The 23,718-nt window shown below is 40.8% G+C and overlaps 1 protein-coding gene across 2 annotated transcripts in view; it reads left to right on the forward strand.

Moving 5' to 3' along the window:
* C2CD2L (C2CD2 like) overlaps positions 1–23,718 on the forward strand; it is a 1,057,749-nt gene that overhangs the window by 492,010 nt on the left and 542,021 nt on the right. For both annotated transcript variants that reach the window (XM_044080867.1, XM_044080868.1), the window contains exon 3: positions 4,548–4,667. In XM_044080867.1, the coding sequence (XP_043936802.1) occupies positions 4,548–4,667 (120 nt within the window). The remainder of the gene's footprint in view (positions 1–4,547; positions 4,668–23,718) is intronic.

Raw genomic sequence — 23,718 nt, forward strand, 5'->3', positions numbered from 1 at the left:
GAAATTCTGAGGCATGTTGAGGCACCTGGCATAATGGCTTCTAAAATCTAACCTTTTTTTTGGGCAGCTCCTTGTAAATCTTAATCCCTAAGGTGATTGTCAGCATGGATGCCTCAGCCCTACAATGAAGGAACATTTTCAATGACTGATGATTCAAGGTGCATTATCGCAGACCATCAGTGTGCAATTTTACACCACTTCAGTCATTTCAAGATTTCCTTCTTTGAAGGGTGATTATGGCAGCATGGTGTTAGTGTGGTATGTCAGCAAGCAAAGGGGACTTACTTCTTTCTCCTTTTGTTGAGAGCCAGTGAGGTTGTTGGAATGGGTAATATCCTTGGACTGCCTTCTAGTGTCTTCTCTGTCTTCCCCACGGATGTGAGAAGAAACTAGAAGGCAGTCGTGGGGAAGACAGTTCCTTGTCAGATAGACTCATTCAATGTCTATTAATGCCACACTGATGGTCTCTCAGGTGGAAGGTGGTGAAGGCTGTCGTTTGTTGATGGGGAAAGCCTCACTGCAACCTATTCTTTCCCTGGCCATCACCTAGTGCAGTGACTTCCTTTCCTATGTCTTTTCACCTTTTCTCATCATTCCCAGGTTATTGTAAAAGGCAGCATTAAGTAGGGCCATGGTTACTTTCTTAACCCAATATTGGCTTTGACAGTTTGGTAGTTTGGTTCCTCTTGCTCGGGCCTCACCTTCTGAAGAGGATTCTCAGTTTGAAGCCCTTCAGAACCCTGCTTAGTCATGAGTACATCAATCCTCACCTGGACCTTCATGCCTTCAAGTTAACTTCTTGGTTTCTCCAGTTCCATTGATGGCTGGGATGCAGCTTTCCCAGGCAGGGTTGTCCAGATCCTTATCTCTGCCTAGGTGCTCAATTCTATAACAAATACAAAAATAAATAGGTGCGTTTTTCATTTTTTATCTTAGAAAAAAGGACTAGATCCCCATTTTTCTCCAGTGTCTGTAGTACTAGACTACCTAGCACAAATCTTCAGTACATATCCCTGCTGTTCTGCTATACATATCTATATGTCAGCTGTTTAGTTTCCACCAGAGGTTTCAAAATTCTTGTAAGGCCATTCGAAAGGGCTACCTTGTTTATCACATCCAATAAGAGTACCTGCTTCCACTTGTGACCCATGTTTCATCTTTGAGAAACTTACTGTTCTTCTACTTGAACCTGCCTTCATAGTGGATCTAAAATTCCTTTCTTGGAAAACTCTCTTCTTAGTGGCAGTCACATCAGCAAGAAAATTTTCTGACCTATAGGCCTTATGCCATAAGCCTTCCTTATCTAGTCTTCCACAAAGACAAGAGTGATCCTGCAAACAAACCAAGCTGTGGGAGCCAACTTTAACCAGTCTGTAAATCTTCCAGTATTTTTTCCAGACTCTTCCCTTAACGTATTGCACTGTATGGATGTTCACAGACAGCTGTGTTTTTATTTTGACATATCAAAACATTTCATAAATGACATACAAGTGTTTGAATCTTGTGCTGCTAATAAAGTGGTCAGGAAGGTTTTCAAATCCACCTTGTCAGGGTACTCATATGAATGTTTCAGAATTTTTACTGTGAGAACCATGATAAACAATTGGTAATATTACCCAGAGCTCATTGGGCTGTAATCACTTCACATACCTTTTTCATATGTATTTCTGCAGTTGACATATGTGCTTCTGTGACTTGGGCTTCTCTAAACTCTTTCACCACAGACATTCCAAGCTGGATGTGGTTTGTCATTCCAGGTGCAGTTATTGTAGTATTACTTTCATCATGGCTGCCTGGATAGGATGCTGGGGGCTATGTCCTTCTGGTGAGGAGTATGGACAAGATAATTTCAGATTCAAAAGGCATGTCCTGATTGAAACAATAGAGCTGCTTGGTTGTGGTTTATTCGGCTCACTTCCCCATCCACTATTCCTCAGCCTGGCAAAGAAGAATTCTATGTAATGTGCATGCATGCATGCCTTATGTTCTATTTTATGTTCTGCTTATAAGCTGCATAGTCCTGATCAAGGATGTGGTGCCAGCATGCTGAGCATTGTGGGTAAAAGGGGAGAGCTGGAGCCTGAAAAAATTAGATTTGTGCGGAGCAGACTGAACACTGGCATTTCAGTGTTAGTGGTTAGGATGCTAAACCACATCCCTGCAAATCTGTCATTGTAGTATTTATATAACTTTTAAATCTTTTTTTTCTGGAAGTGGGATACTATGAAGATTGGAATATTCATTGCTTGGCGGGATACAGGCGAACCCATGTCTTTGCCTCTTTATGGGTGCTGGGGGATTATAAGTTTTCTCTTAATTCCTCCCAACTCATCATTGTCTGTTTCTTGCTGGTAAAGTTCCAGATAGAAAGGACAGAGTTGAATCTTGCCTTCCCCATGGTGACATAGAAGAGAATGGTTTCAAGTTCTTTGAATATTTACCTTTCCATACACTATTCCAGTCTTGATGCTTGAATTTCCAGTTCTGTGGCAAGATGATAAGCTTCACTAGAACACATGCCTGATTCAGCATTTACAGTTCAGCCATTATGTCTCCCTAGGGAGGTGCTAGAGGTGTTTGACATTGCCAAGAAGTCATTCACTTGGGTTTCCATTGCAGCCAAATGGAAAGGATGTGTTTGTGGACTGAAACCCTCTTCTTCATCACTCATTTAATCTCTCTATTTACCTATCTTGTCTTAGACAGCTGTTCCATTTTGGATTCGGGTACTTTTTACATCAAGGTGTTTAACATTGGTTTGACAAAAGGACAAAGAAGGTGATAGTAGGTGGAGTCTACTTGAATGAATCATGTTTCCTGTTGCGGTATTCCATGGCAATACTGCATTTAGGTTCATATGTAAGTGCTGGGGCAGCTGCCCTTGCAGACCATTTCATGCCTGGCCAGTTTCCCCTTTGGTGCTTCAGTTAACCTTTCCCATTTGGTTAGAAATTGTCCTTACCCATCTCATGGTCGATAATTGTATATTACCCCTAATGAGAATAACTGGGATCATACCTTATATAATTTGAGGGGACCCATACATAAAGCATTTAGGAGCTGCCTCTGTCTATTAGTAGTATGGGGGGCAACCCTGGGATTTCCCACCCATAAATAAAAGTTGTGCTTGAATATGGACAGGAATGAGCTTAGTTTTATGTGGATGTGGAGTTTGTTCCAGAGCAGTGATGTCTTCTACGAGATATACCAGTCCTATGTATGTCTTAGGATACTTGGTCCTTTTCGCTGTATGCTAAGTTACAACAGAATGTCTAGAAGGAAGAATGTTTGTATTCTTACTGGTAATACAAAGATTTTGTACTTGATAGATGCACTTGGAGGTGTAGTTTAGAGGAAAGGTGCTTAGCACGTTTGCAGATGTGATCTGAAGGGCCCCCTTCAGATGGTCAAACTTTTAAAAGCTTGACTTTCATATGGTCGAGACCATATGATCGAACTTTTAAAAGTTCAAATGGTCTGAATGGGGATCTCCATAGAGCACAGAACGGAAAGATTTCCCTTTATTGCAATGTAGTGCTTTCTCGGAGTTGGTATATTTAAATAGCCGGGGGGGGGGGGGTGCTGCCAGCACTGTTTCGTTTTTTTTTTTTCCACATTGTCTAACATTCAAGTGTTCGATCATATGGTCTCGGCCATATGAAAGTCAAACATTTGGATGTTCGATTATGTGAAGTACACCTGATCTGAAACATGGTTGCTTAAATCAAATTCAGAGTAATACATATGGGGGAAGTAGTAGCCATCAGAAGAAATAAGAGTTGGAGGAAAAGCTCTTGTGATAACTTTTTTGTGCATAGATGTACTCAGTGATAAGTGTTTAGATTTCGAATCCAGTAGTAGTGTGCTGTTCTTCATGGTATTGTACCTACAAGTCTTATTTTTGTCTTTTGACTGGCTTTTATCCCCTTTGTGACTGGTTTTGCTGCACTTCTTTGGCTTCTATCTAAATCTTGTACTTAGTGCAGTGTGCCTTTCAAGGTAAGCTGTAATAGATATGTAGCCGTTATCAGTTGACCTCTGAGGGGGGCCTCTGCAGGTAGATGCAGTAATCCTTCCCATTTTCTACCTTGCTTGAGATGATGTATTGTGGCATTAGGGTCTTCTACAAGTAACTCTGTAGTTTGTAACGTTGTGCTTGTTGTAGTTTATTGCAGGTGTAGCCCTTGTGTTCAAGTGAGAGTCGAGAACTGAAGCTAGTCTTTAGCCCTGATGCAGGGACAATGCATGAGCCAAAACAGTGTGAGAGCAGGAATTTGAGACTTTTAAGAAGAGGAAGCACAGGGAGGAGTTATCAGGTGTTCTTCCAGGTCCTTTCAGATATCAGTCGAGACATAGAATCCTTTATACCTCTTGTTTTCTTTTACATGCTGTTCTCCTGGCATCATAGACCATGTTTTCTCAAGTGCACTGAAAACAATTTAACATAATTATTTGATGTGTTGATTTCAGTAGTTTTAGTGTCACTAAAATAAACTATTCTAGCATCACATTTTCTGTTATTAAATTCTTGTTCTTTTTGGTTGTAGGTACTACAGTGCAACCTGTCTGTGGATGAAGTACAGTTTCCAGTGACTGTCACCCAACAATCACCAGCTGCTGTTTCCATGGATACATACCTGGTCACGTTAGCAGTGCTGAATGCCAAGGTACTACTTTGTGCATAACAAAAATCAATGCATTGTGCTACAAAATAATACATTTTAGTTAGGAAATGAAGATAGCAGTGTAATAGTAGGTTTTCCATTTCTGGTTCTGGTCATCTAACCTCAGAAAGAGGGTCAGGGGAAAAGATTGCTCATTCAGTTGCTTATTTTGTCAGTTGGGTTTGGACCGGATTGGTTTCAGTATATCAGAATATCCACCTAAGGCTGGCAGCCAGAGAATAAAAACCGTTCCAGAAAATTTTGATGGTAGTTGAAACTTAAGACAGGTGTTAACATATGTTGCACTTCGTTATTATTTGTGCTAAGCCTAATAAGAACACTGGAAAAGCAGGTGCTTTTATAAGTATTGAATTAATGACTCTTCCTAATAATTGCTGCATAGTCTGAGTTGAGTTTATGTTGACCTCAGCTGTTGTGGCTTAGATGCATTGCATGAGCCAAAAGTGTAGTGAATTTTGATAAATAGAACCCGATTCCTCGCGATAGAAAGAGAAAACATGAAGCGGTGTTTAGGAGTCGTAAGGTTTCCAGTCAGATGAACAGAGTTTAATGTTGAATAGATACTTGTATGTCTGTGACACAGTATTAAAAAGGCTTGGAACAAGAGGGAAAATTAAAAACATTCAGTTTGATATGAAATTGCGTACCATTGGGGATACAGTTTACCCAAATTGCGTACCATTGGGTATACAGTTTACTCAGTATGTGGTCCAGAAGAGAGTTTTCCAACATCTTGGACTAGATGTGGTTACAATTTTCATGTATAATAGTTGCCCGCAAAAAAAAAAAAAAAGTAGTTTGAAGATAATTTAATAATGTTAATTGCTGTTTAACATTTGTAACCACATTTTACAGAATGCAGTACTTTATTTTCTAAGTAAAAAAAGCTTAACATTCATTGTAAGTTAAAGTTTCAAATGTATGAGCAGTATTACTTTAATTTTTACTTGCTTATGTAAGAGAAAAAATCCTCATAAATGAGAAGAAAAAGTCACTGCTAGCCTTCTTGGTGATTGCTATTATCTGATAGGCAGAAGAACTGGATACAAAAGCAAAGCCTGAAATATCTACTGTTGTAACCATGTAGCATCTAAAAAATAGAAAATAGGGGATGCAGACATCTGAGCCACCGTTTAACACTTTGCTGCATCTAATTTAACGACAGCTCCAGTATTAAGTAAACTGATTTTTTTTTTAAGTCCTGTAGCACATGCCATGTATGGACGTTTCTGCAACCATGCAGACACAAAACAGAATGGCCCTGAGGCTGTGGAATCTCTGACCAGATATATTGTTTAGGTACATTGGCAGATACTGTTAAATTGCTAACTATTCCAGAGGGGAAATGACTAGTGAATTAACATGGCAAGTCTTCCTAGAAGTATGCGCTTTGGGGGAAATCAAAGCCCCTTCTCCTCTTGTTCAAAGGTAATATGTAGATAGCACCTCTCACTTTGCAGCATTTACAGGGTGAGAATTTTATTGTTTCATGTTTAATGGGTTATGAGGTAGCCTGAGATTTTCTAGCTGAAACATTGCAGAAGTTACTTCTGAGAGCCCTCTGCATTGTGTGAAATTCTAGGTTACTTTCTTCTACGTCCTCAAATTTGAGTTCCTTGTTGAAGCAGTGTATGCCGCCTGTGGACTAAGCATCTCCCTGAGCTGGATCCAAGTAATGTGTGTGTGTGTGTGTGTGTGTGTGTGTGTGTGTGTGTGTGTGTGTGTGTGTGTGTGTGTGTGTGTGTGTGTGCCCAATAATCCCTATTTCTTTATAAATGCTTATACAATTTGGATCTCTTCCTAACATGTTATAGCACAGCTCCTGCTCAGTGTCTAAAAGTGTAGACCTTTTAAATATATTTACAGTGAGCAGATAAAACAGGATCACAACAGGTGTTGCATTTTTCCACTTTTTCTTCAAGGACAGTGTGAAGGCTGCCAGCCTAGCTACATAGAATTTTGTAGATAATTCTGTGTCATTTGTAAATATTAATATAATCCACAGGCTTGGTTTACAAGTGTTAGGAGAACTATATGTTATGATTAAACTATATGTTGTACTGAGCTTCAAAAATGTAACCACAGTGGACTCTGCTGGAAGAAAGCTGATAAGTCAAACATTCTATGACTAATCTGAAGCTTGGTGACAGGATGTCGGGGCCAGGAAATTCTTTCTGTTGTCTTGATTTAAGAGATAATTACTAAAGTTTTACATGCATAATGTCTTTTATTGCTGTGGCTTCCTGGCCAGGTGCAGCTTACTAAGAAATGTAAATTTTGAGTTTCTGTTAGTCTGCGAAACTAAATCAGAGCCGTTAAGAATGATGTAATCTAAAATGACTCAGCAGTACTCTGTTATCAATTTAAGACTTTCCCAGAGAGAAAGATACGACATTTTTGATTTTGTTTGAACCTGAACACATCAGCTCACCAGCACTCTGCCTTTGCTCTGTAAGTAAGATATTTATTTAGAACAGTGATTTCTCTTAGAGATAGATAGAAATAGCCAGTTTAGTCTAGCTGTTTTTTATATTTATGTCAGACTATTCTACATATTATTTTAAAGCATTTTCCTGTGATGTCTGAACTCTATAATGTCATTGTGTTGAAGTAATAAGTATTGTCTTGTGTTTTTAGTATTTATTATTAAATATTTTTAAACCTTTCAAATGTGGCTGTTTTGTGTAGAGATAGTTTAAGCTCTAGAGAACTTGCATGTATTTAGTGATACTGTACTAAGCTACTCCAGACTAGATTTAGCCTGGGTTATGCTTACTATTTGGATAACAGTAATATTGCACAGTGAAATTGGTCACCCTTTGGGAAGGGCCTTATTAGTAACTGATAAGAGTAGTTGGTGGCAGTGATTACTACATTATAGCCTGGCAGGAAGGGGCATAGCTGGAGAACCTGTGCCAGCCTTCCCCAGGAGTGTCTGTGTGTTTGTATATAAACCAAATCTCAAAGTGTGTGTGTGTCAGCTACTTGGGCAGGGACACGAAGCACTGGTTGGACAGAGAGGGCGCTGGAGATTTTAGCCTGACCACTAGACTGAGCTCTGGACCCTATAGCTATGCCAGTGGGGAGTCTTATTGGGGATCTGGAGAGAAAGGGAGAAACTAGCTCAAGACTGACTGTGATCTCTGTGTGCTCTTAAGGGAAATTGGACTTTACTGTCTGTGTACCTGTTATCCTTCCCAATGTGCATGCCCTCATTGGTGCTATTGGTGAGGATTGAGGCTCCTTGATTGCTGGGCCAGTGCACGGGCATCACAGACAGCAATCTGTTTTTACATCTGCTGTCACAAAACTTGCTGATTTGTGCGAGAGAAGCTTAGGAGCTGATCACTTAATAGCAGTGTCAGTGCTAATTTCAAGGACAATCTGGAGGAATCATCCAGGGATTTAGTAGAAAAGCACAGAAGGCAGAAAGTAAAGTCACTGGAGATAGGTCCAACCTGGTGTATCTTCAAAGTCCACTGCACACACAGTGGCCTTGTGTTCACCATCAGGGTCATTATGTACTAGTAAGAAGCCATCATGGAAAACAGTTATTGTAACAGCAGATAAAGACTGATGTCCTTTTATTCCTGTGTTGCAGTATTCTTGGTGTGGGATTTTCCACCTCAGGCGACCTGTATGTCAGCTCCTATACAAAAGCTTCAGCTTGGCTGTTGTAGTTGCGTGGGATGTCACACGCAGGACCATAAACCAGTGACCTTAAATGTGGCGTCTGCACGCACAGACCTCAGAACTTTTCAGCCGCAGACCGAAGCATTGTGTGCTTCGCTCCTTCCGCAAGGCATCTAAAAGCTAAGTACCCCATTGGGGTTTTCTTCTTTAATTCCTAGCTAAAAGCTTTGTTTGTTGTAGCAATCCTTAGCCAATGTCAGCAAAAAAGGGCAGATGCTAATGCGGACGCCAGATACCCCATAAAGACACGCATGACTGCTGTGTTTTTTGCTTAGGCTGGGAGCACGATCACAATGCTTGCTCCATCTGCCAATCTTTCATTCCTAAGACCCTTCGTGACCATCTGGCTGCTCTAAATCTCTACCTGGAAAACCAATGACTTAAAAAATTAGCTCTTCAGATGGATCCCATCTCAGAGGCCTCAACTGAACCTCCGCAAAAGAAGGCCAAGTTTCCTAGGCCCTCTTCCTCTGCCGCTCCAGTATCGGATGCCCTGCCAGCTACTGATTTAGGAGTTGAGGGATGTCCCACGGACCCATTGACTTCTACGGTGATCTTGGAGGAAGTTGCTTCACAGTTGACAACCGGCAAGTCCCTGGAGCCAACTCAAACACCGGCTACCACCGAGGTTGAGGGGGAACCAGACACAGCCGGGCCACCGGTCAGGATCCCTCCACCAGACACTGCTACCATTAGCCAGGCATCCACCTCCAGGCCTACTCTTAAGTCTACTCCAGTCAAAAAGAAAAAAAAACTTAACATCTGGCTACACCCGCAGAAGGCCTGCCAGATTGGCAGTCCTTCACCTTTTCCTTAATGCAGGCCTTTCTGGCCCTTAGGCCCTCAGCTTCTTCACCAGCTACACTTCCTCTGCTTAGCCCTAGGCCTGCTTCTGCCTCTTCTCTTCAACCACTTGCCTATCAAGAGAGGGAAGAAGAGCAAGAGACCTATTATTCCTTTTCTGATAAATCCATTTCTTACACTTCCCAAATTGCCTCCTCACAAGAGTATTATTCACCAGATGATGAATCTATCAAGGGAGACTCCCGCCCAGAGGATATCACTTTTGGTGAAACCATCACCAAAATTAAAGAATATTTTAAATGGGACACTTCACACATGTCTGACACTCAAAAGAGGTATTTTGAGCTTTTACAAGTGGAATCCCCCTCCCCTTCTGCCATTCCACGTCATCCCTGCCTATTTAGATGCCTTTGCCTCTGCATCAAAGACACCAGATTCTCAGCCACCTGCCCCTAAGAGGCCAGACCACTTCTACAAGGTGCCTGATGACCAAAAATTCTTAGTCAAGCCTCCCTTGGCAGATCCTGAAGTGATTGCCATTTCAAAAGATAAACAATCCACACCCATTCTGTCTGCCTCTCTCTTACCTACGGACAAAGACAGCAAGACAATGGATAGATTTGGAAAGAAGGTCTACACCTCTTTCACATTGACTTTTAGAGCCATCAACTATCAAACCCATATGACCAGATATGTTTTGGACCTGGTCTCTCAAGCCACTACTCTGCTAGCTGCTACTCCTGACTGCCCCACAAAAGCTGACATCTCTTCCAAACTATCTCTGGCTGCCCATGTAGCCAGACACTCAATTTTATGCAGCTGTGATGCTGCATAGGCCTCTGCACGCTCTTCAGCATTTGCATCTGTTGTCAGGAGATACTCCTATTCCTGGCTTTGTCTGCAACATTTACCTGAAGACTTCAAGTCTAGGATCTTAAATGCCCCTCTGGACCCTAATTTCCTGCTTGGCAAACAGCAGAAGTGTTTAAAATTTTGCAGGAAAAGAGCAAGGAATTGCAAGACATCAAGCATCTCTTGGTGTCCCCAATTCCCAAATATTACAGGAATTACCCTGCCAAGGCCACATTTGTCAGACGAAACCCAGCCTCTGCTGGACCTACCTCTCCCAGACAAAGAAGAGGAACCAGAAGACAACCCCGTACCAGGCCAGCAGCCTCTCAGCCTCCCTATAGACAGCCCTTTCAAGACAGAGAATGCCCCAACAATGCATGACTGCCTTGCCTCCCTTCCCCTTTCCACCTGCCTCTCCCACTTCCTCCCCTTTTGGAAAACCATCACCACAGACAGATGGGTTCTGGCTATTATCGAAAAAGGATACTTCCTCTCCTGGAAAGAAAGGCCACCCTTAAGGGGTGTCCCCTTTCCCCCCAAGAAATCAAAGACACCTCTTCCCACAGGTCCTGACAGACCTTCTGAACTTGGGCACCATAGAACCCCTTCCCCAGGACAGGAAGGAAAGGGATTCTACTCAGGACTATTCCTGGTCCCCAAAAAGGATGGACCATGGAAACCTATTCTAGACCTGTCCTTCTTAAATCTTTTCTTAAAAGTGCCCAGCTTCAGAATGTTGTCCCTTCCAGGTTTACTCCCTCTCATACCGACCAAGGTTTCATGGCCACATTGGGCCTGAAAGAAGCCTACTTCCACATACCCATTCTACCCTCCCATAAAACATGTTTAAGTTTCTCTGGAGTCTCCTCTCATTTCCAATTTACTGCTTTGCCCTTTGGTTTGTTCACTTCCCCCAGATCGTTCATAAAATATCTGGCACCGGCCATTGCATTTGCAGAACACAGGGGATTCAGATTTATCCATACCTAGACGACATCCTAATCCTAGCAGACTGCAAAGAAACCCTATTAATCCATCTAAAGTTCACCATGTGCCTACTACAAAAAACGGGGTTCACTCTCAACCTTCCAAAATCATTCTTGACACCAGAACAAGACAAAATATTTCTGGGTTGCAGGATCAAAACGGGCATAGTGAAAGCCTTTCTTCCCCAGGACAAGGTCAGCTCCCTGACCTCCCATTTCAAAGCCCTGCTGCAGGCCCAAATAATAACTGCAAGGCAATTCCTAAGGACCCTCAGCCTAATGGCAGCCACCAACCTCATGCTTCCACTAGCCAGAATGCACATGCAAAAGCTACATTGGTATCTAAAATATGTTTGGTCTCAACATCAACATCCCCTAGAGCAAGAACTCATCTCCTGCCCTGCCTAAAGGCAGAAGTAATTTGGTGGATCCAGCAAGTCTAGCTCAACCTGGGCCTTCGTCTGCAGCCTCCTCTCCCAACACAGGTTATGCATACATATGCTTCAGACTCAGGATGGGAAGCCACAATGGCATCCTACAGGGTCGAAGCAAAGTGGCACCCTTCCTGAAGGAACAAACACATCAATGTGAGGGAAATTACAGCAATCCTTCTAGCACTGAAAACCTTCAGTCCTCTCCTACTGCCAAGTGTTCTCCAAATAATATCAGACAACACCACAATTATGTGGTACCTCAACAAGCAGAGGGGAACAAAAACATACCACCTGTGCAGACTAACCTTACTGATATGGGACCTAGCCTCTCGACACAACGTGTCCCTGCAAGCAACCTACATCCCCTCGCAGGACAACAAACAAGCAGACCTTCTAAGCAGGACATCCTCTCCACAGCACAAATGGATGTTGGACAGGAATGTCTTCCTAGACATTGTCCACCAGTGGGACACTCCCCAAGTAGATTTGTTTGCCTCCCCCCAATACAGACAACTGCAGACCTTCTGCTCCAAGACCTATTCCCCTCTAGCTTGGAGACTAACGCTTTCAGCATCTCTTGGAAGGGAATGTTTCTATATGCCTTTCCTCCCTTCCCACTAATTCAGAAAGTCCTCCTGAAAATCAGGAGAGATAAACCAAAAATGCTGTTGGTGACTCCCTACTGGCAAAGGCAGCTCTGTTTCCCCCTAGTTCACAATCTAGCCAAGGGCAATCGCCACAAGTTACCCCACAAGGTGGACCTTCTGACACAACAAAAGGGAACCCTCATCCCACCCACACTTGCAGATGTTGTCACTGACACTGTGGGTGATAAACTTCTAATTCCCTTCAGGCATCACTACTCAGAGGATGTGCTTTCAGTCCTGAGGGAGGCCACGAAACCTACTACAAGAAAATCATACTTAGCTAAATGAGAATGATTTTCAAAATGGTGTCTGGACAAGGGCAGGGATCCTTGCATAGCAGATCCCCCCTAATTCTTGCTTATGTTTGTCAGCTAGTAAAGGGCGGACTCTCTTACTCTTTAGTGAAAGTTCACCTTTCAGCAATGTCAGCCTGCCTGCCACTAGACCCTCCCCTACTAGCCAGGCTCAACGTTAAGCTATTTTTAAAAGGGGTCTTATACATCAGCCCTACAGGAAAGCCCATCCCACCACCCTGTGACCTTAAATTCATTCTGGAAAACTAACCCAGTCTCCATTTGAACCTGCTAGTGCAGCTACTCTGCAATCATCCACATGGAAGACAGTACTGCTAGTGGCCATAACTTCAGCCAGAAGGCTGTCTGAATTACAGGCTTTAATGGCCTGCCCCCCTCATACACTACCTTCCACAAGGACAGGGTAATACTAAGAACTAACCCTTCCTTCATGCCAAAGGTGATCAACGATCTGTCCTTAAACCAATCTATTCATCTTCCCACCTTCTACCCCTCTCCTGCCAATGATGGTGAGAGAATACTCCACTCCCTGGATGTACACAGACAGCTACGATTTTACTTAGACAAAACAAAATCTATTAGAAAATCCAATCAACTCTTTGTTTCCTTCCACCCCAGGGCCCTGTGCAAGGCAGCCTCCAAACAAACCATTGCATGTTGGATTAGGAAACCCATTTGCCTCTGTTACTCACACCATGGCAAAAAGCTCCCATAGGGAGTCAAAGCTCACTCCACCAGGGCAGTGGCAGCCTCCAAAGCCTTTTAAAAGGCCTGGATACCACTTCCGTACTGGAAGCAGCTACATGGTCCAGCATTCACACTTTCACCAAACACTGCAAGTTAGACAGTATCTCCAGAGCATGGGCAGGATTTGCCAGGGGCAGGATTTGCTGGGGCAATCCTGCAGGGCTTTGTGGAATCAGCCTCTTCTACCTCCTCCCCTCCTTCCAACTAAGATGTGGTACTGTTCCCACACCAAGAATACTGCAACATAGCACATAGCAATAGAAGGACATAGAGTAGTTGTGTAAAATCTTACCATAACCATAGATATCCTTCTCTTCCATGTTGCAGTATTCCTTCCCACCCAACAAACCCCCCTTCTCTCTCACTCAATCACTCATATCCTCGGGTCTCTTGGGGTCTGCACCCTACCCTGTGTACCCCGTAACCTAGGTAACCACATAATGGCTCCTTGACCCTATGAATGATATCACTGGCTACTCCTCCTGCCGGGCCTTCAAGTTCTGAGATCTGTGCGTACAGACATCACATTTAAGGTCCCTGGTTTATGGCCCTACGTGTGACATCCCATGCAACTACAACTGCCAAGCTGAAGCTTTTGTATAGAAGCCGACGTACGGGTCGCCTGAGGTGGAAAATCTCACACTAAGAATACTGCAACATGGAAAAGAAGGACATCTATGGTTATGGTAAGATTTTACACAACTATGCTTTTTGTCTATTTTGTCTTTTTTTATTGGATAAGCTGTGTTCTTACCATCATCTTCTTGTAAGGATAACATTATGCATGTTGAATTTGTCTTTTTTATTGGCTAAACTGTGTTCTTACCATCAGCTTCTTGTGAGGATAACATTATGCTTGTTGAATTTATTCATAGTTTCTAACCCTGTCACTTTTTTAAAGCTAATATTGTTTGTTTAGATCATTGTTGTAGTAGCCTTTACTGGACGTCAGACACTGATGACTTGACACCTCTCAACTGTTCAGATTTTGGATGACAGCCCATAGTTGTTGTCAAACTTTTGTTCCATCCTTCCTAAAACTGGAAATGATTTTGCAGTGTGCTTGTATGTTTTCTTTTTACCAGTTGTCATTCACTTCAACATTACATAAATTGTTCAATTTGTGCCTTTCCTTAAACCTCACTCCTCCAACTTAACAGTAGTCTGTATGTATTGTTCTCACAAATTTCATTTATTTCTATGTAATTTGTACCACGCTTTTCTTGAGGATCCTATTCCAGTTCTTTTATCTCCATTATAGTATTCAGTACTTCAGTTACAATTGATTTTGATTTTAATTTCCATTTTCTAGTAAATGCTTCTGTGATAGCATTAAACGCAGTAAGGCCTTAATAAGTTTAGGTAATTCTAATCCTGTGTTACAGCTCAAAAGAATCATTTGCTTAGTTATAAACATTTGCTTCATTAACATTTCTGACAAAGTACTCTGTAGGGAATCTTTATGTTGGCTTGCTACATTCCCAAAAACATGTTCCCAATTATCCTTCTTTTTTTCATCACACCTCTGGTTTTTGCTGTCTACTTGAAGAGAAATTCTCTGAAGTCTGCTTGGGATATAAAAATATCTATGTAAACTCTTCCAAGCAAAAATCCTAAACTTTTTGGATTTTGTTGCATGCTGGGAGTCATATAGATGTCTTCACATTGTTTCTTTGTAAATAGCCTTTCCATTCTCTCTTCTCAATCTTGTCTAACCTCCTCTGATTTATTCTTACAATTACCATACAGTATTTATAACCCTCACTAATTAACAATTTTTAACAGCAATGTTTCTTGTAGACTGAATTAAAAAATCTACTACAGCTGGTCTTTCACTCAGCACTCTCCTTTCCCTTTCTTTTTGCTTATACTCTGTTAACAATCCCTGATGGGTAAGGCAATTTATTACCTTCAGTCTAAAATTTCTTCTTGGCTTCATCCCATTCTGTTTTCCTTTGCCCCTAATATTTGGCTGTATGTCCACCCTGAAATCCTTTCTTTGTCAAATTCACTTGCTCATTCTTATCCAAATGTGTCTCCTTTTCATCTGTACCTGTAAGGGTGTTTGCATTCTATACTAATATAGCCAGAGAAGCTATTATATTAGAAAACTATTACTCTTACCTAGTATTCATGACATTTCTGTAGACTATATATTTCCAGCATTTAGCTTACATGCACACACTAATGTTAGGCAGACTGATCTCTTATGTAGTTGCTTCTTCTAAACTCCATTTGAACATGTCAGATTTTTCAAGACTTTTTGCTTTAATGAAAACACTTAGACAGAAAAAAAAATGAAATAGATTTTCTGCCATCCCTTTTGAATTTACAACAAACATGCAAAATGGTGTATATGTTCAAATCTAAGTTTTGCCTTCCAGATAGGAGCAGTTGCTCCAAATTTATGGCTGTACCTGTAGGCATTACTTATTCTAAAATTGTATTTGCTCTTGTTAAACTCACTTTTGAGCCTGTGCTCCCATTATACTCGCTGCTATTTCTTCTTTTGTAATCTGTATTCTCTGCACAGTTAAGAAAAACAACGTTCATGCTTTCAGTAAACATTAACTTTAAACCCTAAGAAAAAGTTCAATGACTACTTTTAAATAAACTAAAAGATGCAGTGTTATATTAAATGCATGAGAAAGTATTAAGGCCTCTTGGGAGGCAACTGCTTGCATAACTTCTTCACGTCTCACAGTTTCAAAACTTCATTTTTTTTTCAATGAACTGATTTTTGTTGTACCTTTAAATGTTAATTACACTGTGTGATGACCCACCACTGGACAAGGAGTCTCAATCTTCGCCATGGGCAACAGTGAGGGATGTACACGGGGAGGTTAACAGGTACACATACAGTATTACCAGATGCATCTCTCTGCATTAAGTGCAGTTTCCCTTAAGAGCACACAGAGACCACAGTCAGTCTGGGGCTGGTTGCTCCCTCTTCTTCCAGACCCCCAATCAGACTTCCCGCTGGCACAGCTATAGAGTTGAGATCTCAGCTGAGTGACCAAGCCAAGACCTCCGCCAGCCAGTGCTTCATGTCCCTGCCCAAGTAGCTGACATACACTCTCTTTGAGGTTTGATTTACACACACACACACACACACACACACACACACACACACACACACACACACACACCTGGGAAAGGCTGGCACAGGTTTACTAGCTATGCCCCTTTCTGCACAGACTATAAGGTAGTTACAACTGCCACCAGTAACCTCCTTATCAGCTACTTTAAGGCCCATAACAAAGGGTGTCCAGTCTTACTGTGTAATATTAATATTAACACAAATGGCAGTTTGGCCAAGAACAAGGCTATTAGGAGTAGCCCGAATAGTCTCACCAAATAAATATGCAAGTACTCTCAGAACTTAAATATCTCTACACAGATCAGCCACAATGAAAGGTTTAAATATATTTAATAGTTAATAAAAGAACAAGACAATACCACATATATATTTACAGTGATATCAGAGTTCAAAATCACATGAAATATTTAAAACAACATAGCAGGACAGTTTCAAATGAATAAAGAAAAATATCTAAACTAAGCTTCACTATATTCCTGACTGAATCTAAGAGAATTATACTATAACCTAAGAACTTACTAAAAGAGCAAGGCAGATGTTGTGAATGGATCTTCTAGATGTTGTCAGGTCTTACTAAGAGACTTCTCAAATTAATATCTAAAATATTACTTCTGGGATAGCTTTCAGAATGACATCATTTCTTATTATCTGACTGCTAGTTCCCAGGCCAAACAACCATTGATGAAGCTGGCACTATTTAGCATCTCCTTGTAAAATATACAGACAATGACTTCTCCTCAGATCTCTGGCAGATGATGGAAGTCATAAAACAATTGCATTCCTTCATGCTTTCAAGACTAGTAATTAATTCACCCTAAAGACAATACAGAAAGTTTCCTAGTACAGATAGTGTGTCTCTTGCTGCATTGAAAACTGAAAGATGACATATTTTATGGCCTAGCCATAAAGTAATTTCATTTCAGTTGTTTTTCTAAAATTTTCTAGACTGAGGTTAACCGCCTGTATCCAAGTTTTCACTGTTAAAATGTATGCATTTAAACGGTTACAATAGTGCATGTACATTTCTGTTCTTTTCAAGTAGGGCACACTTTGGTTATATTTTAAACAGCACTTTGCAAATATCTTTTCAACACACACATCTGTACAAGCATTTTGATTTACACGTGACATACAGTTCTAATACGTGTGTAACACAAGCATCTTGTATAAATCATTTTGATATTCACCAGGGATATATAATTATTTACAAAATTCCAGCTAGCTGGGCTGGCAGTGTCTCCTTTTGTCACACACTGTACCTTGTGCTTTTCAGTCAGGATACTGCTAATATCTTTTGTAGTTAACTGATTGCACTTACAGACTGCTCGTCTCCAAATAAAAGCAGCTCATAATGAGAGAAGAAAAGGCTAGTAACTTTGCTGATGCATGAAAGCATAAAAAAGAATTACCATTTTCACACCTTTCATAATTTTGTCTTATTTTTCAAGCCTATTTGCTTAAAAAACTTAAAAAATGGCATGAAACTATAAATCCACCCATGTAAAATATAGGGGAAATTATTATTTTAATTCTACTTGTAATGAGATAAATACGTTCTTGTATCTCCCACCCATCAGCCCACGATCACATCATTATATTAACTTTGACTTGCTGCTTTCTAGCCTTATTTACCTTATTAAAATGTATATTTTTAAACATTTGTATTAAATTGTCACTCAAGACATGCTATACCCACATTAATAAAAAGAAAGTAAACCATATTAACATTTTTCATATCCGTGGTTTTTACATTACGTATATTGTTCTTTCTCTTTAACAATTATTCACTCCAACATTATATAAAGTGCTCAGTTCCTGGCTTTCCTTAAACCTCAATCTTCCTCCTGAACATTATTATCTATGTATTGTTCCAACAAGTTCCATTTACTTTCATGTAATATGCTCCTCCCCTTTTCTAAAAATCACACCTCTAGTTCTTTTTTTCACTTTTACAACATTCAGTACTTCATTTATACTTGGTTTAGATTTTGATTTGCTTTTTCTAGTAATTGCTTTTTTGGCAGCCAACAGTATTGAACTTAGTAAGCCTTACTATGTATAAGCAATTTGGATCTTGTGTCCCAGCTCAAAAGAATAATTTTCTTAATTACAACCATTTGCTTCCACAACATTTTTGACAGAGTATTATGTAGTGATTTTTTAAAATCCCAAAAGCATGTTCCTAGTTGCTGCTCTCCTTTCCATCACACTTCCAGCATTTGCTGTCTGCCAGAGGAAAAATTATCTGAAGTATGCATGGGGTATAAAAATACTTAAGTGAACAGTTTCAAGCAAAAATCCTAAACCTTCTGGACTTCGCTGCATGCTTGGGAGCCATACAGGTGTCCTCCCATTGTTTTGTAAATTGCCTTTCCACTCTATCTTTCCAGTCATTTCTGACTTTCCCTGATTGATTGTTATCGTTCTCATGAAACATTTAAGTGCATTACTAATTACACCCCTTTTAACAGCAGCTTCTGAGCTGGTCTTTCACATAGCACTCCGCTACCCCATTTATTTTTACCTATGCTTTGATATTAATGTCACTCTATGTGACTATTTTCTGTTGTGGAATACTGAAAATTGTATTTCGAATTGTTTTCTATGCTGACTATATTCTGTTAATCCTGTTTAATCTGGTCATTTGTTTTTCCATTTAAACTTAATGTAATATTGTGGAGCTTTTCTCCTCAGGCCTCCACTGAAAAAGGGTTACTCAGCTCATGTAATATTGTGGAGCTTTTCTCCCCAGGCCTCCGCTGAAAAAGGGCTACTCAGCTCAGTTGGACAATCCCAGTCAACAAATGTAAAATAAAATTAATAAATTAATTAATCCCTGGTAGGGAAGGTAGCCTCTAAGCTGTGGTCCAAACGTTTGCTTGGCCTCATCCCACTCTGTTACCATTTGCTGCCATTATTTGCTCTCAGTACAATGGTTCTTTTGCCAGTTTTCTCCTGTAAATTCCAGCCCATCCTTGCAGTCATCCATATTGGCAAGATCTCTGTTCTGTATTCTCTTGTTGGCTTAGTTCTTAGAATACCATCTGCGACTTTGAATGTAATATTTGTATGGTGGTTGTTGTTCTCCTTAAGGATCTGCATCAAAAACCCTACACTCTCCTTGTTTATTGACCTTCATTCCATTTCATTATCATATCTTTCTACTTTGACTTATAATATTCTAGTTGTGTTATGTATATGAGCCTTTGACTGCATAGCTGTAAAGTATCCTTTCAGTTCAGCTAATCCTGAACTACCTTGATCCTGTTAATTTAGTCAATTTGATCCAACTTATTGGTCTTTGAGCCTCTTGTCAGATTCCCCTTGGCAAAACTAGTGCTGTAGCCTTGAGCCCCTTTAAAAAATATTTTTCTGTCATGCTCTAGCTGTAAAGGTTACCTCAGATCTCACTTGTCGTTATCATGAACAGATGTGGATCTCGTCTTGGTTATTCAGCTAAGTGTTTCTGCTGCCTTCCAGGTTATAAGAAGGATAATTTCATCCCCTTTGAGAATGGAAACATAAACCTCCTTAAGATCGTTTTCACCCCATTACTCCTTCTTCTTGTCTATTTTCCATTCAAGCATCCTTGGGTCAGAGTCGAGTTTCAGACCTCAAAGCCACTACTTATCAGCAAGAAGAGGCCTCTGAGAGAATTGGGATATACCCCATATGACATTTAAAAGGAAACACACAGATTCCCCATCAGAGTCTATCACATCTGACAATTACTCAAATAATAAAGAAGATTACCTACAGTCCCCTCCCAAAGTTACCATTTTCAGTGCAGTGAGATCCTAGAACTTTGGTGGCAGAAGGTAGATTGGCCCTCCAACCTCCAACTCAGGACAAGGTGGTTCTTTTTGAGGCCTATGAGTAGTCATCCTGTAGTTCTTTAGATCTGGACATGAGAAGGTTGTGGCAGAACCCAACACATGTGAATCGATACCTTGGAAACCAGACAAGTTTCTTGGGCATCCCCCTCCAGCCCCCCCCCCCCCAGACAGGTAGCACTGGGCAAAACGTCTGTTGGTGGATTCCATTATAGTGGCAGTAGCAGCACAAAATGAACTGACCAACAATGTAGCTTTTGCTCACCCTTCTAAAAAGTAGTCCAGGATTATGCACAGGCTAGGGAAGTAGGTGTATGCTTTGGTCACCTGCACACTGAGGGGCCTGAACTACACCACCCATGTGAACCATTTTCAGAAGGATCTTGTGCAACAAGCTCTTGTCACTCTGAGAAGCCTGCCATTCATTAGGTTCAGTGGCAGTTGGAGACTACCCTGATCAGCATTTCACACCTCTTCATTAAACACATGCACAGTGCAACAGGTAGAGCAGCTAGGGCAGCTGTAGTAGGCATGGCTATGAGATGTCAGGCTTGGCTGTGCTTGCACAGTTTTGTGGACAACTTTAAAGCATCCTTTGTAAATAACACTTTGATGAATCTTCATTGTTTGGTTCCTCTGTGAAAAAGAGAAAGCAGAAGTGTAAACAAGATGGCAAAACACTTTTTGTTGGTGGAGTGAGATTTGAGGACTCACAAATATTGTATATCAGGAAATAGAAGGGCCCAAAGTCACTCTGGTTTAGAAAATCCAAATGACAGCCATCCAAGACAACTTCTGACAGGGGTGACCAAGGCAGAGGTGACACCTTCAATGGATACAAGCCCAGAGGCGGAGGGGGTCTAGTAACCAGAGATATTATGAGCCCTTTTCCAACAGGCAACCTCATTATCCCTGAATGGCTGATTGACTGCTCCCCTCTGGAGGCATTTGGAGGTCATTTATCCCTCTATTCTCCTGTGTGGATGGCCATCATTCATCACAAATGGGTAAGAGGGAAAATATCCATTGGCTATTTGCAACCCTTTTCCCAGCCTCCTGTAAGATCAAAATTGCTGCTTCCAGACATTCCACCCATCAGTAAGGAGCAGCAAAAAGGGAGATTGTATCTTTGCTTCACTTCACTTCACAAAAGAGCCATCCAAGAAGTCCTACAAGACCAGTCAGGGTCAGGTTTTTATTGCAGGCTTTTTTTTTGGTTTCAAAGAAAACTCAGGACTACAGGCCTATCTTTGACTCCACTCATTTGAACACTTATGTCAAAAAGACCCAATTCAGGATGACCACGTTGCAGTCACTTTAACCTTGCCTCAGGGTAAATGACTGGCTCTGCTCTTCAGGACGAGTACCTCCATATCTAGCGAAAATGTTTTGAAAATATCCGTGCTTATATCTTGGAGCCAGTCACTTTCAGTTCAGTGTCCTACCCTTTGGTCTCACCACAGCCCCCACAGGTGTTCAAATGCATGACAGTCATAGAAACCTGCCTACACCTTCAGGGAATCAGGTTGATTTAATGCTTCATGAGTGATCTCTCAGTCCAGTTGTGACCAGGCAGATATTCTGTTGTTAGGGCCATCCTTCCTACTATCTCTTTCCTTCCCCAGACAAAAAAAAATGCAGTAAATAATTTGTCATGATTCCTCCACAGAACAGTCACTGAGGAGTGCTCTAGTTGAGCAATAAACCCCAACTACTGTATGCTTTTTCCACCCTTTATCTTAATTCCCAAATTTCTTCAGAAAGCAATCAAATGCAAGGCGTATATCATACTCCTTGCCCCCTTTGGGCCCAGGCATATGTTCCCCCGTTCTCACGCCTCACCTTAAGGATACCCTCATTGATATTGGATCCAATGCAGTTCTGTTTTCACACTATTGCGGGAAGCCTTACCTTAAATTTCTTATCCTCAAACCAATTGCTTGAGTTCTGCAGTTCCAATGATGGCCAGCAATCCAGCTCTTTCATTTGATGTAGTTAGAATTTTGTCTGTTTTGATTCGTAGGTATTTGCTTGGCTGTTGATCTGTGAGGATCTTGAGAAGCATTGCCTTACATTCCCATGGTAGTTTTTTTGCACTTATATTTTGCATACAAGTAACCCAGAGACAGGCAGGCAGAACAAAGATATGTTGAGACGTTTACTGGTAGCTGCTATGCATGAGAGACATGGTTGCTAAATGGGGAATTAATTTATGGTTTCCTATCCATTCATCCAGGTTATGTTTGAATACAGTAAAAGAAGTACTTTGTTTTATGTGGAGTAGAAGACAGTTCTGTATAAGAGGCATTTTCTGGGGTACATACCTGTCCCTCTAATTTGTTCAGTTTATATTTCAAAAAATAAAGCAAAATTGCTGCACTGAGTATCACAATCCAGAACTTTTAATTCATGGTTCTCTACAGTTTAATCCCTTTCATTGCTTTTACAAATAGAACTTCATCAGAAAAATTTGTAACAAATAACTCCACTCCTTTAAGTACCTTTCAAGGCACCAAAGTTAAAAATTTAAAGTGATACACACACACTAAAATCATAAAATATGCAACCCTCAAGGTAACAATGTTTCTACTTCCCCAGGGATTGATATCTATAATGTACAGAATTTATTTTCTGGCAAACAGGAAGGTTTACTATCAAAATGTTGAAATTCACATGGTCGATATTCATAACGTCGAAAGTCGTTACACTAAATGTTCAAAATACCGAAAAAAAATGTCTACATTTAAATGGTCGAAAAACACTTGCAAAATAACACTAGTGTTTTTGCAGGGGAGCTGAGCCCCCCTGCACCTCCCACACCCCCTGCTACTTGTATATTACAACTCCAAGATTGCAGAACAGTGCTGACAAGGGAAAATCCTTGCCCTGTTTGCAACATAATGTCGACAGGTAATCTGCATGCACTTCCTGTCGACCAAATGAACTACTTAATATTCATGTGTCGACCATATGGGTCGATCATATGAATGTTAGACCAAATGAATTTCAACATTTTGATAGTTAACCCTTCAAGAATATTGTATCAGAGACTATGCAGGGCAATCTAGTGACTGTCAATGTTTGTGATCGTAAAATTAACTCAAGGATTAAGCAATTTGAAAAGTTGTTCACCAGATACAAAACTCTTCAAATCAACAATTCTTTTTTGAATTTTTCCATTCAATAAAAAAGTGTTCCTTGTGCTCTTCGCATTTTTAAATATCCTAACGGGGTAGTTCCTGGCTCAGTGTTTCATCATGAACTGTTAGATTTCTTTGATCGTAGTGGAATCAAATTTATGCATGTTATTGTTTGGGAAAACTTACGGTGCATGAATAAACTGAAAGAAGAGATCAAAAAGTTGGATGTGGAAATTAAAGCTGATTTATTGTTTTCTCATCATTTGGAAGACTTTAAAAAGATTCTTTGCAAGGTCGAGCAGCATGAAGCAGTGGTGTGTCGTGTATAAGCTTAAGCAGTGGAAGATTATAAGGGATGTGAATGACTACAAGAATAAAATAGCTTTCCCCAACCCAGGAGGGAAGAATGGTGTGCGTAAGTCATCAGCACACTGTGTTTCTGAGGCTGCGATTGGTGCTGATGTAATTGATGAAGAAGATAAT

This window comes from Protopterus annectens, chromosome 8.part0 (assembly GCF_019279795.1).
Source record: "Protopterus annectens isolate FY-2018-M chromosome 8.part0, PAN1.0, whole genome shotgun sequence".
Lineage (NCBI taxonomy): Eukaryota > Metazoa > Chordata > Ceratodontiformes > Protopteridae > Protopterus > Protopterus annectens.